This window comes from Festucalex cinctus, chromosome 8, assembly GCF_051991245.1.
Source record: "Festucalex cinctus isolate MCC-2025b chromosome 8, RoL_Fcin_1.0, whole genome shotgun sequence".
Lineage (NCBI taxonomy): Eukaryota > Metazoa > Chordata > Actinopteri > Syngnathiformes > Syngnathidae > Festucalex > Festucalex cinctus.
Window position 1 is genome coordinate 26,671,728 of NC_135418.1, and position 14,923 is coordinate 26,686,650.

The 14,923-nt window shown below is 41.7% G+C and overlaps 1 protein-coding gene and 1 long non-coding RNA gene across 2 annotated transcripts in view; one reads left to right on the forward strand and one right to left on the reverse strand.

The window, feature by feature from the left end:
* LOC144023572 (uncharacterized) overlaps positions 1-14,923 on the forward strand; it is a 94,328-nt gene that overhangs the window by 2,624 nt on the left and 76,781 nt on the right. The window contains exons 2-4 of the long non-coding RNA XR_013284572.1: positions 439-510; positions 7,754-7,852; positions 10,621-10,722. This is a non-coding gene — a long non-coding RNA (uncharacterized LOC144023572). The remainder of the gene's footprint in view (positions 1-438; positions 511-7,753; positions 7,853-10,620; positions 10,723-14,923) is intronic.
* On the reverse strand, positions 328-10,179 carry slc16a1a (solute carrier family 16 member 1a). The gene is made up of 5 exons (XM_077529190.1): positions 10,053-10,179; positions 7,112-7,386; positions 2,409-2,552; positions 983-1,756; positions 328-551 (listed from the first exon to the last, which is right to left on the reverse strand). Exons 2-5 carry the CDS (start codon positions 7,326-7,328, stop codon positions 328-330), a joined length of 1,359 nt encoding a protein of 452 aa, XP_077385316.1. The 5' UTR covers positions 7,329-7,386; positions 10,053-10,179.

The following is a 14,923-nucleotide window of genomic DNA, read 5'->3' on the forward strand; positions in this document are numbered from 1 at the left end:
AGCCCTGTGCTGCAAGCTCTGCATGAGTACATTTAATTATCAGAGGAGAAAACATAACGTGTAATGTAACACAGGGACATGCAAGTATTGAGTCTGTGTAAAAAGTGAATTATAGTGGTTATTGCAACCAGACACAATAACAGCTCCTTTTTCAAAAAATTATTAGTTTATAGTAGTAGCAAATAATTTCCAGTTAAGTGCATGTGATGGGACAATATGATTTTTTTTGTGGTTATCTTGCCAGAGATTTGTCTTAAATGAGGCAGAATGTTTTTAGGTTTATTCCTGTGACTTCAAACAAAGTGATTTCAAATGACACCAAAAAACTTATACCGTGTCAGTGTTCCTGGCCTCTACCACCTTCGCCGCATTGACCCTGTAGGATTTATGATCCCCCACTCTGGCCATGCGCTCCTCCTCTTTCCTCTCTTTCCTCAGCAGCCGGTAGTTCAGGCCCATACCCATGAAGAGGAAGAAACTAGACACGATGAGGAGGATCCCACAGCCCTGGTACGTGTACTTGTAGTCATGATAGATGTCCTTGAACTTCCCTGTGGAGAGAAACATTCACTTTCTGAGTTCATTTCAGCAGTCCACACCTTTATACCCGAGTGGAACCTCTAAAGTCAAACGCTGCCAAAGTCGGAACAATTTAGAGTGCAACCGAAAGGGGGATGATAACTATAGAAATGTAAATGGAATTTACTGGGACAAAGAACAGGGTCTGGTTCAAGTCAAGTCAAGTTAAGTCAAATCAGTGCAGAAACACACGTGAGATTATCCTGGTAGAACTGATAGCCTCTGAAATGCACTACATTGAAAAGAAAAAAAAATCCATGAGAAATGGAAACAGTGATTAGTTTAAACCGGCAACAACTTAATGCACTTTACATTATTAGAAAAATGTTTTGAAATAAAAACAACAAAATAGTTCGTATTCGACTTTGTAGGTTCCACTGTAATGTTTGCGATAGTCAGTTACCTAGCAATGGGGGCCCCAGCAACACGGGGCCACATTCAATGATAGTGACCAGGCCAACAGCACTGGAGAAGCGCTGCGCTCCCACCAGGTCCATCAGGGTCTCGAACAATACGGAGCTCAGCCAGCCAAATGCGAAGCCAAAGAACATGGAGTAAATCACAAAGCCTTTGTAGTCGACTGACATCGGGGCGAAGACGTGACACACGCCATTGTACAGCACAGAGGCGGCAAAGAAGTACTGGATCCTGGGCCGAACCCATTTGGTGTTGGCCACAATGCCCATCGAGGGGCGGGCGAACATGTCAACAAATGCCAGGACGGAAAGCAGGAAAGCCGCTTTCTCTTTCGGGATGTCTTTGCTTTTTGCAAAATTGCTCAGGAACACTAATGGTGCAAAAAGGCCAAAGAACATGACAATATTGCCCGAAATGTAAAGCAAGAAGCCGCGGTGCTTGAACAAAGACAGGTCGAGGAAGCTGTTCATGATTTGGGAACAACTCCTCCGCTCTGTAGTCTTCTCTGCCGGTTTGGCCTTCGGTCCGATGGGTCGCATGAGGGAACCGGCAACGCAGCAGTTGAGCAGCAGGCCGCCCAGGATGAGGAAGCTTCCTCTCCAGCCAAAGCGGTCGTAGAACCACGTGTTGAGAGGCGCCAGCGTGGAAAGGAAGACGGGGCTACCAGCCATGGCAATGCCGTTGGCGATGGGCCGCCTCTTGTAGAAGTATTTCCCAATCATAGTGAGGGAGGGGTTTAGGTTGAAGGACAATCCCAATCCTAAAACACAGCCACAAATATTACGATTTAAACGGACATGTTTTGGAAATTTTACTTTTTAATTGTGTGTACAAAAAGTCAGAATCTAGAGGCCCTACCCAGTCATAAATTTAACAACTAAAGTAAATCTTGTGTGGCCTGTTTAAGAAAATGAACGAACCATTTTGAAATTTGTGACTTATGTTGTCACAATATGACTTATATACACAATAACTGTTCAGACTTTCTTCTCCCATGACTTAGAATCTAGGTTGGGCAACGTTTTGCCATTTTATGAATATATGTTTGAGGCATAGTGAGCGAAGTCCTGCCTCTTCGGGTGAAAATGTTTTTTATTGCCTAGACAGGCTTCCACACACTTACGTCATATAGCTCCAATCAGTACCTGTCACCTCGGTACGAAAGCTCGCTGTTGCCATGGTAGTTAATGTGGCGAGTTTCTCACTTGCGTGAGACAGGGCCACACAATAAATGTGTGAGGCAAAGTATACTATCATCTTTTATCATTGTCACGCTATTAAGACAGGAACTTGTGGGAAAATGCACAGTCTCCTCCAACCATTTTTTTTTTTTTTTTTTTTTTTTAGCTTAGAACACTAGATGGCAGAAGAGTGCACGATTGATCAAGAAAATAGAACATTAAGTACAGTACCTCCCACCACACCAATGCAGAAATACAGTCCTTGGACAGAGTTGCAGAAAGAGGCAGCAACCAGGCCCAATCCGGAAAGACATCCTCCCAGCATCATAACAGGACGACTACCATATTTATTCACCAGGATGCTGCTGATCGGACCTGCGAATCAATAAACAACACGCGATGACTGTATTTGGTTGGATGTGAGTGCAATTCTATTTTTGGCCACCAGAGAGCCACAGCACCACATCTGATGCTCAGAAAGCTCACAACAACTTGTGCATCATTTTTGTCAGTGGTGCACTGCAGTAGATGTGTTTTCATTCCATTAATAATAAAATCTGTCAGGAAAAAAACTGTAAGGGCTGTAATGAAATAATCATTTATTTGGCCTGGAGATGCACATACATTGACAGATGTAATTTGTGGAATCTCCTTAAATTGACTTTAAACGGATTTGAAAGATGACTGGAAGTTCAGATGTGGGTGTTTTATTGTGCTGAGAGTGTGGATGGAGATTGCGCACACATTGTGTAGCCTTACAATATTAGCAAATCTGCTGCAAGGCTATTGGAACCAGGTTGTGATTAAAGGTGTAAGCCTTTGGTTGTGCAGCCATGTGAGGAATCTGTAAAGTGTAAACCAGTGGCAGGAAACCTGCTGCCCGCGGCTCAAAATACGACCCGCAAAAACATTTCATTTGGCCTTCCATTCAATTCGGAAATCCACATGTGGGTTCTAACTAAGGGTGTCACGATTTCGATTTTTTATCGAAATCGATCGAAATTACGTCACGATTTCGAGCATCGAAATAGAAGAGAGGACACACGATTCGATGCCCCCCCCGCGCCCGCCGCCACCGCCGCCACCGCCGCCACCGCCACCTCCCAGGAAAGCAAATGAGACGCAGCCATTCAGCTACTAGCTAACGGCACTTGTTAGCTGACTTCTCCTGCAGTCATGATGGCAAGCGCGGACAGACACAGCAATGGTGCTTCAAGCCGCTCCCGCTTCTCTCGTCACCAGTTTGGAAACATTTTGCGTTCCCGGTGAGTTATGTCGACAACGTTCACGTTGTCGATAAAAAGACCACAGTTGCAAGATATGCTATGTGCGCGTACTGTACTCGGCCACGGTGTTACGCCCGGCTCGTCAAGGGGAAGGGAAGTAACACAATAACAGAAAATATAGAGTAGATAAACACGGGTCGACTTTAACATCTGAGTAGTTTTAATTGAAATTTCAGGCAGGGGTTTGACAAGGGAGTGAAAGTGGAAGGTGAACAAATAATAACCGCATTTGACAGAACTGACAGAACGGAGGAGAAACAATAACCAATAGGGGTATAATACACGGATACACAATAGCGTCGCGCTGGCACAGTCGTCCAATCGGAGTGTCGCGCTGGCACAGTCGTCCAATCGGAGTGTCGCGCTGGCACAGTCCTCCAATCAGAGTGTCGCGCTGGCGCATTCAAACTGAAGTACCATTATACGGGCACCAGCCGACACAAACACACACATACATACTAGGGGAGCGGAGCCGGCGGCGGGCCCGAGCCGCCAGCCGTAACAACGGGAAACACGACAAACATGACGGGACATTTACGCAGGCATCACAAAGATTTAGATTTATCAAATTCAACTAGAAGTGGGAAAACAACGGTCCAACCAACTATTTCATCCTCATTTACAGTGAAACTTCCACACACTTCAGCTCGCGCGAAACGCCAGATCCATAGGTCTATTTATAGCAGCAGACCTGCAGCCTTGGAAAACGCTGGATTCAAACATTTAATTAGTGTACTTGAACCACGCTACAGTATGCCCAGCAACTGTAAATGTTGGGATATAGTTTGTTCAGGCTGTATTTGTTCCATGACTTTGGATACAATATATTTTTTGTTGTTGTTGCACATTGCACATTATTTTAAGAGGAACGCACAGCACACTGTTGTAACCAAAAACAGTCAATAGATGGCAGGCACCCACTGTGACTTTTTGTTTTTGTTTTTTTATTTTTTATTTTACACTTCAGTAAGAACAAGACGGTTAACTTTATATTGTAAATAAATTCTTTGAATTTGATCATTCCTGCCTAATGTCAATTATCATATATTACATAAATTTACACAAAAATAATATGGAAATTGCATCACCTATATGTAGCCGATCTTTTGAAATAAGATTTACTGTACAATGAATAGAACCAATGATCATAGACTAGCCTTAGCCTACAGAAGCATATGCCTCTGTGTTATAAAGTGGGGGAGCGAAAAAAAAAAAAAAAAAAAAAAAATCGAAAAAAAAATCGAATCGTGACCCCAAAATCGAAATTTAAATCGAATCGTGGAGTTGGCGAATCGTGACACCCCTAGTTCTAACAGGCCTGAGTGTCTAGAGCACACAAGGAAGATCGCCTTTCTTGCCAAATCCCCACACTGCCCAGTCCGTCGAAATAGAAACTGACAGTTTTTGTTTAGCGGTTGTCCAAACGCATTTGCCATCGCCGCGCGAGACAAAGAGTCTTTAAATTGTAATGCAGGCCGTCTCCGAGCTATCAATGAGTTCTTTCCCGGCGGGCCCGCAGGGAGAGCTGCCCGGGATAAAAAGGTTGGAGACGAACCGGTGCGGAATATTATGAAGGTAATGGATCAAAAATGGAGGGAGTACAGGGGTGCGCAACAGTCACTTAATGAACTCGTCCCGCCGACGTGCGGCGAATGCTTAGCAGGCAAAGCGTTAGCGTCGCAGTGCCAGCAAAACACTTCCCTGCTAACTGTCGATTTCCAATGTGTCACTTGCTGTCAGCTGTGTATATTTACACCGAAACATTTGCATTAATTGACGGTGTCAGTCGGCCTCTCGGTGGAATGTGTCGCCGTACGATAAGCAGCTTTGATTCATTGATGTTAAACATCCTGCTTGCTGATGTAATGACGAATGAGGGATTACATGGACATGTAGTTTCACTTGAGTTTGGCATGAAATGAGCTATTGTTGACTTAAATAGCAGAACTCACTCTTACATAATGCATGATGCCATGGTATGCATTCATAATCCAAAAACTTTAATTTGCTTGTACACTTTACTATATACTTCTCAAAAAAAAACTTTAAATGGTGTAATATTTTCAGCTAGTTTGCCACACTAAGAAATATGTTCCAGAAACTTCCCAGAGACTGGAAAAAAGTGGTCCATATCATCCTTTTAAGCAGTTTATCTTACTTGCATCGGAATAAAGAGAAGTGCAACTCTTTTTCATTCCCGAGCAGATAGCTGCAAGGGACGACCTGCATGTTTATTCCCCCCGTGATGAAGATCATGCGGCGTAAACAAAAGCCCGATCATCACCTGCCTGCATGTTTCCATTGATCTCATCAAAGTGGCCTCACTTCTAAAGAAACATACTGAGGATGTGTACAAATCCATCCAAGCAGTCAAAGAATTCACCCAACGGTCATGTTTTGTAAACCTCAAAGACAATTTAGAGTCTTCAAAGCCGTGTTTATTTCAAGTCTTTCAAGAAGTTTTAGCCAACTCGATTTGAGGCGGCAGTGGTTTCAGTCTATCACAACTTCACAGGGTTAGAATCTTGCTGTGGAATTAAATAAGGCAATTAGAGCTAATTGTTGGAATAAATTCTAGTGAGCTTCCTGAGCGCTGTTGAAGTGCCCTTGGCCAAGGCGCTCAAGGTGGTCAGGAGTTCCTTGCCTGTAGTGTACGCCACACACACACACACATTGAAGCAGATTGTTGTACTACTGGACTATTTTCCTTTAGCTCAAGCTCCCACACTTTTTGTAACGTGTCACTCACAATCGGCAGACGGGGCCAGGGCGAATTTATCGGCTGCATGACGTCACTCCCGCGGCAACTTGACAGCATGCATGGATTTTTTTTTTTTTACTCACTCACTCACTCACTCACTCACTCACTCACTCACTCATACAAGCTTACATGTGTGAGTGAGTGAGTGAAAAAAAAAACACACATCCGTGCGTGCTGTCAAGTTGCCGTGGAAATGACATCATTCAGCCGACAAATTCGCCCGGCCCGTCTGCGACACGCCCCCCGCCACCTCCCGCTCTGCGATTGGCTGGAGGGGTAAACAACTGTCTGTCCACAGAAACGTCCCGCTGTTGACAAAACAAACACAAAATAGCAAAATACAGGCTGGGGGATGTGGGGGTAGAGGAAAAAAAATAATAAAAATCACCACCACACATTAACAGAAGCCCAGAGGTGAAGAGTGAGAAGAAGTTCATGGGTGTAAATCCCATTTATATAGTGCATTTTCCTGAGTGCAAAACGGAAGACCGTGCCTAGAAAGGCAAATGTTCAATAGTATTATAAAAATAGAATATAATGATCAAAATAGCTCATTTTGTTGTATCAAGTACTGTAAATTTATTTCATTTAGGATCATTTAACCATTTGCTACACACGCTATAGTTAGCATGACAAAATCACGTCGCTAATTAAAAAACAACAACAATATATGAAATGAAGGACAAGAGTTACAAGTTATTGTACTGGTATCCCTTCAAATGTTTGACCACTTAAAATAGTACACCAGTTAAATTTTCTGGCAAAATTTTCACGATGACTGATTCTGACGAGGGCACGTATGACACATTATAGATTGACCCAAAAGGTCTACTGTATTTGAAACATCCCGCTGTTAAATAAAATCCCAAGTTTGAGTATGCTGTTACCTCCGCCGTACGTAACTGCTAACATGATGGAGGAGATCCACGAGACCTGGCTGCTGGTCACATTGAAGATCATTTCAATTTCCTTGAAGAAGACAGTGATGGACTTGGGGAAGGCATACGAGAAGCCAATCGAGATGAAGGCCCCAATCACCACCATCCATCCCCAGCCACCTTCTGGGGGTGTGTAGCCCACTGGACCTCCGACGGCCGGTGCCATTTTGACTAGAAAAGTGTTGCTTTCTGCTTCTCTCTATGTGGTGCAAACAGGAGAACCTCTGTAGAAAAAAAGAAAAAAATATATTAATTAGGATTTCCTATTTTTTTAAATTAAATACCATTTTTCACTGTTTATTTGTCAGCAGAATAGGATTTTGTGTTAGCATCCTGCAACTGACTTTTTTTTTTTGTTTTGTCACTTGTACTGATCAATCGACTGTTTCCATTAAATGTATCCACATTTTTCAATTTAAAACGTTCCAATGTGTCTGCGATGTAATTTTATTAGAATATCCAAGGAACAATAATTATTATTACACTTTGAACCCAGTTTTACAAGCCTCACTGAAATTAGCCTGCTTTGAGCCGTTCGTCTTGTAAATACCACCATCAGCACAGTATTTTTTATTTATTTTTTCTCATTAGAGGAGGCAGTTCATCCCAAATCTTGAGCGAGGGAAATTTGGTCACGCTCCACCTCAAACCGACCATCCGAAATGACAAAGACAAGACCTTTTGGTGGAGGTGAGTCTCTTGCACAGTTTCAAATCAACATGACCGCGGTAGCCACCATGACTATAAAGCTTTCGCCTCTGAGTGCTTTGAGTCAAGCACATCCTAAACATTTTTGCTATAGCTGGACAACAGGGTGCAAGATTGAGGATGCTATTTAGGAGCTACCTTGGCTCTGCATGCGCTACCACACGCTGTTTTCCAGCAGTTTCGCTTAAGTCGTGATGAATAAGAGTCCACGTGCCGAGTCAAACAACTTACTGTGTTGCTTACACTGGGGAGGCCGCTCGGAGAGAGCATCGATCAGAGCCTGAGCACAAGGAGCTCACACTGCTCCGTAGCCTCCCCCCTCCAGCCCTGCGAAGCGTTCCTTTTTATTTTGCCGGTTTGGACTTGATTTGGTTGACAAATACTCTTATAAAAAGAGCGGTCTTATAAACGTATTGGATAGGCCACGTTCCGCACAGTGAGGAGTAAATATTTAATGCGTTAAAGAACTTTTGTTATTGAGCTGGGATGTTGGCTGTTGCTATGCAGCTGTAAATGTGCCCTTTAGTGAAGCAATGGAGGATAAACTGTCATTTGTTCTTATTTACAACATTCATACACACTTTAGATGTCACCTGGTATACATAAATAATTAGCACTTCCTCCTTAAGAGATCGTTTTTGGGTGGAAGGATTGGCTACAATGCACTTAAATAGCTTATTCCTGAATTGTTTTTTTTCCCTATTATTATTTAACAAGATGAAAATATATATTATTAGTATGCAATGGCTTTTGTACAATTCCTTGTGCGTTGTGTTTAATGTATTGATTATTGTTTATCCAACTTTGCAAAAGAAAGGTCACAACGGATGCAAGGATGCCACTTGAAAAATATTCGCTGTCTAGAAATAGTTGCTTCGCAGGCTCCCAAAAATGACAAGGTTTGGGGGGGGTGTTCTGCGCTGGCGTTTAAAGGATAAAAAAAAATCAGCGTCTGGAGATGATGAATGGGCAACATTGTAAATACGGACAAGGCTCCAGATAATGCGGCAAAAGCACGCAGATAATGACAACAACAAAAATCCGCATTTTATGTAAAAGCATGGACTTAGATGGCACTGGCAGACAGGGACAGGTATACGCGATGCACCGATCGCAATTTTCTATCTGATCACAGTCCCCTGACCTTTAAAAAGTCTGTCCTATCAATCTCAAATTTTGCAGTTTTCATTCAATGTTTTAATCTTCTTTCATTGTAAAACAGTAAAGAATATCTGTGAAAAAAATACAAGCGGGTCGCATGAAGTAGTTCTCTCAAATAAGAATGAAAAGCCCATTAGTCGTATCACAGCAGGAGAGGATAGTGACACACTTTTTCAGACCTACGCAGAGATGAGATCGGTAGCCAAGATTGTTTTGTTTTGCATCTGCATTTTGATTGTTGTGCATCCCTAATATATATATATATATATATATATATATATATATATATATATATATATATATATATATATATATATATATATATATATATATTCTCCCCAGTTTCAAAATCCCATCTGCGCCCCTGCGTAAAACGACTGATTGCCAAGTCGTAAAGCAAATTGGTGAAAATTAAAGGCAATAAATGGACTGAGACGGTCTAAAAAGAGCAGTGGGGGTGCCTTTTGAACCTCTTAAAAACAAATACCAGCACAAGTCAGCTGGCGGGGGGGCCTCTGCAGCGCCTCAGTGGGAGTTCACATTACTGCCAAATGTATATACTACTTGCTACTTCCTTGCCAGACACTGCTAACTTAATTGAAGTTTAATGTTGAGATAAGAGCTGCTGGATCGGGCCAACATTAAAAGTGGCCTTGAAAAAAACATCCTAACTTGAACAAATCCTGCACAGAGGATGATATGCTTAATTTCTCACGTATGACAACGTTGGAACATCATTCGATGAACATGCAGCTTTGTGATGCTTCTAGCGATTTCATTCATTCTCCCTGCAGCTGAGCTTTGGGCCTGTCGCGCACTGTGACTGCTAATCAAGTGGTTTTGTCTCATTAAAAATAGATGAATATTAAATATTTTCACAGGGAAATTGGATCTTCACATAGTAGTTGTATGTGTCTCGCACAAGCCTGACAAAGCGACACACGTTTGACGATTCTGGTAGGCCATATGCACGATTTTGAAATCAGAGCCTGGCTAGTGTTAAAAGTGTGGAGCATCTTACCTCGGCTGGCAGGCGCTCTCAAACGGGGCCAGATGAGCTCAGCGGGACGCGTCAATGCAGATCATGGAGGAGACTCTTTGACTCTGTAGCGAAAGGAATACACTGCATATGCTTCACAGACGCTCCAAAAGTGATCTGTCAGTTTACATCCAGTCTGACAAAGAAACCTCGTTGGCAGCAACTCTGCCTCAAATGTCATTGGGTTTTTTTTTTCCCCTTTCCTATATAACCTCAAAGTTGGAGTCCATTCAGTGCCCTTGTTGCAGGGGAGTTAGGTGGGTCACCTCTTATGAGCTGGGGGAAGTTTAGTGCCATGGCCTTACAATGCTTTTTCCCCACCCCTCTGCCATGTGCCGAGGCCGCACTCCATTCACGGCCGGGCCCTATGGCGCGTTTGACCTACGAGGATATCCAATCATGTCTGCACTCTAAGAGATAAGATGCTTTCTGTCACACCGACTTCCTCTATTGGCTGATTTATCCGGCCCTGAATGTTAGAAGTTGTGACCGTCCAACAACGGATATTGTTAATCGGCGTCATTTTTTTTTTTTTTTTAACACTTCATAGGGTCAGCTCTGGTCGGGCATTTCCTTCCCAGTGAGTCTGTATCAAGGCTTTGGAATGGCAAATCTTATCTTCATGAAGGACATCTTGTCTTTGTCTTGGAGGGTAAGTGTTGCCAACCCATTTTTGGTACTCTAAAATCACTTCTGAGCATGTTCAGTGCACTAACCGCATAACGACATGCCATTGTAAACATCACCAAGAGGCGCTTGTCCTGTTTTTTTAATCTATGACAGTTTTTTCTGTGTATCTATTATTTTTTTTCTTCAATTTATTGTTATTTTTCTTTTTTAAACAATCTGCTGTATGCTGCTTTACCCTGAACTGCTTCTCACACTTGCATTCCTCCTCTGGATCTTACTCTGCATATTGCTCATCGAAGTTCATGGCTACACGCCAGTTAGATCTTTAAATCAGTAAGGGATGGGAATATATAAAACACGCCGAGCCTCTATGTCTGCGGATTCAATCCCTCAGAGGCAAAAACGACATGTTTTTGCATGGGGCTACTCGGTCAAATCCCGGGGCTGATTTTAGCCATGCTAAGACTCTCCTCATCTGCCCCATCATGTGTCAGGAAGCTTTTGTTGGACCGTTTTCCCCCGTGACTTTGAATTTCAGACATGTCATATCTTGCATTATAGGGTGTAGTGTGTTTTACTGTTGCATTAAGTTGTCTATTGATTGACTGGCGACCAGTCCACAATCTAGTATTACTGAGTAGGCGCCAGCTTATCCGAGAGCCTGAACAGGGTAAGCCAAACAAAATGGATACATTGATGAATTCCATACATTATCCTGTCATGTAGTGATCCCAAACCTTTTGTGCCATGGACCCGTTAGATGTTAAAGCAATATTTTTGACTGATTGGGAGAGAAATAAACAAAGGTGGGCGGGTGTGGGGGTGACATCTTAAAAGTACAGGTTGGTTGGAGGGGTTCTGCTGTGTCATTTACTGGGGCCCTCTTGTTTACAAGGCTCCAGATATATTGTGTTTCGATGCAATGAATAAGTGTTTTTCATAATTATTAAGCGTTTTCATATATGGCTTTAATACTGTGATAGTCTGTGATAGGCATTGTGCGACTTACACAGAAATTCAAGTAGTTGTTTGGGTTTGTGGCTGGCGCTTCTGCAGCAATTTTAACGAAAAATAAAATAAGCTGCCGGCCCAACCCAGAAATATTCTATTCTCCATCCGCCTTGCGCTAATTCAACCTATATGTAGGGATGTAACGATAAGCGCAATATCGTGATATCGTGATATTAAAATTGCCACAATATCGTCGTCGTCATGTTCACAATATTTAAATGCAACACATCTGTTAAAAAAAAAGAAAAAAAAAGAAAAAAAGATTTGGTTGATTTCCATTTGTGCAGTTCTAGCACCCTCTGGTGGCTATTTATTATTATTTTTTTAGTGCAATTAAATTTTCATTAGGGATGGTTTGGCCCTTCTATGTTTAAAATTAGTAATTGTCAGTTGAAGGGGTATTATGTAATATAATATGCCTGTGAAGCAAGTCAATACTTATAATAATAATAATAATAATAATAATAATAATAATCATAAGCACAATACTGTGCTTTTTTTAGTTTGAGCTCTTTTTTTTTCTTTCTTTTTTTTTTACAATATTGTGACCTTTTTTAAATATCGCCAACCTCCCCACAACATCGTGACAATTATCATATCGTCTGCTTCATATCGTCATAATATCATATCGTGACATTTGTATTTGTATTCGTTACATCCCTACCTATATGTACTGCAATTCAACCATATCTGCATAAAAAAAAAGACCCGCGATCCAATTAACGCCAATGTCTACCAACAATCTTTTCCACATAGTTTTCGTGTAAACAAGCTGTAAGTGAGCTTTCATTAACACTTACTTGCTACGTGAGGTTTGGTGTATTTGCAGCTCAGTGTTTGAGGAGGAAAAACAAAAGTCCACATATAGCATTTTCAGTGGGATTAAAATGGATTCTCTCAAACTAAAGACGGCTCCTATACCATATAATCATCTGTAAGGCGTCGTGGCACACGTTCTCCTTCAACATGCTGGTGTTCATTACTGCGCCCGAGCCCCTGAAGTGTGCCGCATGCAGCTTTTCATTTTACACCCATAATGCATGATCTTAACCGGAGTTGGTTAGCAAAACAACACCCCGCCGCGTGAGCGGGAAAGCAATAAACGCCGTTGCCGCCTCCACAACTTTGACGTGACTGAGTGTGATTGCGCGGCGGCCAACGGAAAGGCACGCTTGTGGGGCAAAAAGTCGGTGCCAATTACCTTTTACTTGCGCTAAGGTGCGTGCGGTACAAATGAAAGTGCAGTATATCGCGTCTTGATGGACTGAGATGCGGCCAGGTCCTTATAAGGGTCACGCGCTGAATGTTTCCAAACTCAATTAGCTAAAAAGTAAGGAAGCATCCATTCTGTTAAAGAGGCTGTAGTGGCAGGAGAGCTTTCACCTTACAGAGCTAACTGAACCAATAACACAAACACACCAATAGTCATTACGCCTTTTTCTGTTTTTAGGAAAGGCTTTTTGCAGCAACACTGTCGACGAGATACCGAGCTTCAGTGAATCACTTGTGCAGGAAAGCAATTAAGAGGACATTAGGCTCATGAGGCTTACTATTATAATACATACCTTGTATTCGTTGAGTCTGGGTAATTGGGGTAAAAGTCATTCAAAACAGATTAGTGAAGTTAACTTGAACAGGAAATATGTATCAAAACTTGAAGCATGAAGGTTATTTATGAAGATTTGTTTGATTCTATAATGAGCATTTTTTTTTATTTCCACTGCCATCCAGGTATTGATTATCTCCTAAGTTCAAAAGTATTGTCTTAAGTTGAAATTTAATGCCAAACAACCACATAACTTTGCCTTAACGTCTGCTAGCTTAAAGCTAACATATAATGGGAATCACCATAGACGGGCTAACGAATAACATCTATGTGGTGATGTTTTAACACTATTAGACTTAGGGACACGTTAACAATACTGACAGACCTATATTATTTATACTCTGTGAAAAAAAGACTAATAGTCCTGCAGTTTACTGAGTCACTGACAGTAGTTGTGAAACTCTTCTTTGTGCCTACATGACTGGATTGCATTTCCCCTCAGTGCTGAAGTCGAGGACTTCAGGAGACACAATGAACTGCTGTATTTTTGTGTGTGCAAAATATAGTATAATCAAGCATTGTAATGGCCAGTCAAAGAGTGTATTTATATTTTTTGAGTCACCCCAAAAAATGTTTTTTCATGCGTGCAAGATTCTGTTACATTTTTTTGCACGATTTTTATTTGGTTAAAGCATAAAACTCAAACTAAGTACAGGTTTTCTTGAACATTTGACACTTTTTCAGGTCTTGATTGCATCTCAGAAAAACAAACAAACAAAACAAACAAAACATCTGTGCAAGTCTTTGCCAGGGTGACATGGCGTCAAGGTGTTCATGAAGTTACAAAGCAATTTGGGGCCCGCTTTGTGACGGAGCCGAGCACATTTCAATGTTATCGCCTCGATTGTGAACGGCGCACAAAAGGAGCACAGCAACACGCAACCAGTGAGAGCGCGACAAAGGCGAGCCGTGACAGCGTTGGAAGTGACAGCTCTTGGAAAGCTTCCCGATAAATATGTCAGTCGAATTGGATTTTTTTTTTCTTTAATCTTTTATCTTATTTACAAGGCACAAACACATATATATGCACAGTTATACACACATTGCACTCTCCATCTAGTTGGGAGCATTTTAAGCAGCCCCTTTGTACTGACAGATATCCGGCTATACAATGCTCCCTGTCATAACGTCGAATAGCTGTGCTGTAATCATGCTGAAGTTGTTTTCCTGCGCAGCAACATATCGGATTGACAATATTTACTGACTGGCAACTTTTCAAGGCATCTGATGTTCCTTTAAAGGCATTTGATTTATTTATTCACTTACTGTTCACAAAGGCCTTTCGAGGTACTTGGCATAAAACACAAAAGGCATTATTCAAATCAACAAAAAGCTACTAAAGTGCGGTACACCCATGCTGACAATCAGACTAAATTGAACTGTTTCCCATTCTTGGTCACGGTCATTTATTTTATTTATTTATTTTTTTTGTAAGCAACAACAGAAAAACATTTATTTTACGATAGGACATTCTTGAATGTCAACAGCTGCACTTTGTTGATAATCGAGTGGTATTTAAACAAAAATAAAAAATTACAAGGAGGATGGCACGTGGAAAAAGAAGGCTTTTCAAAATAAAAACGATACCATACAATCAAAACTGGGA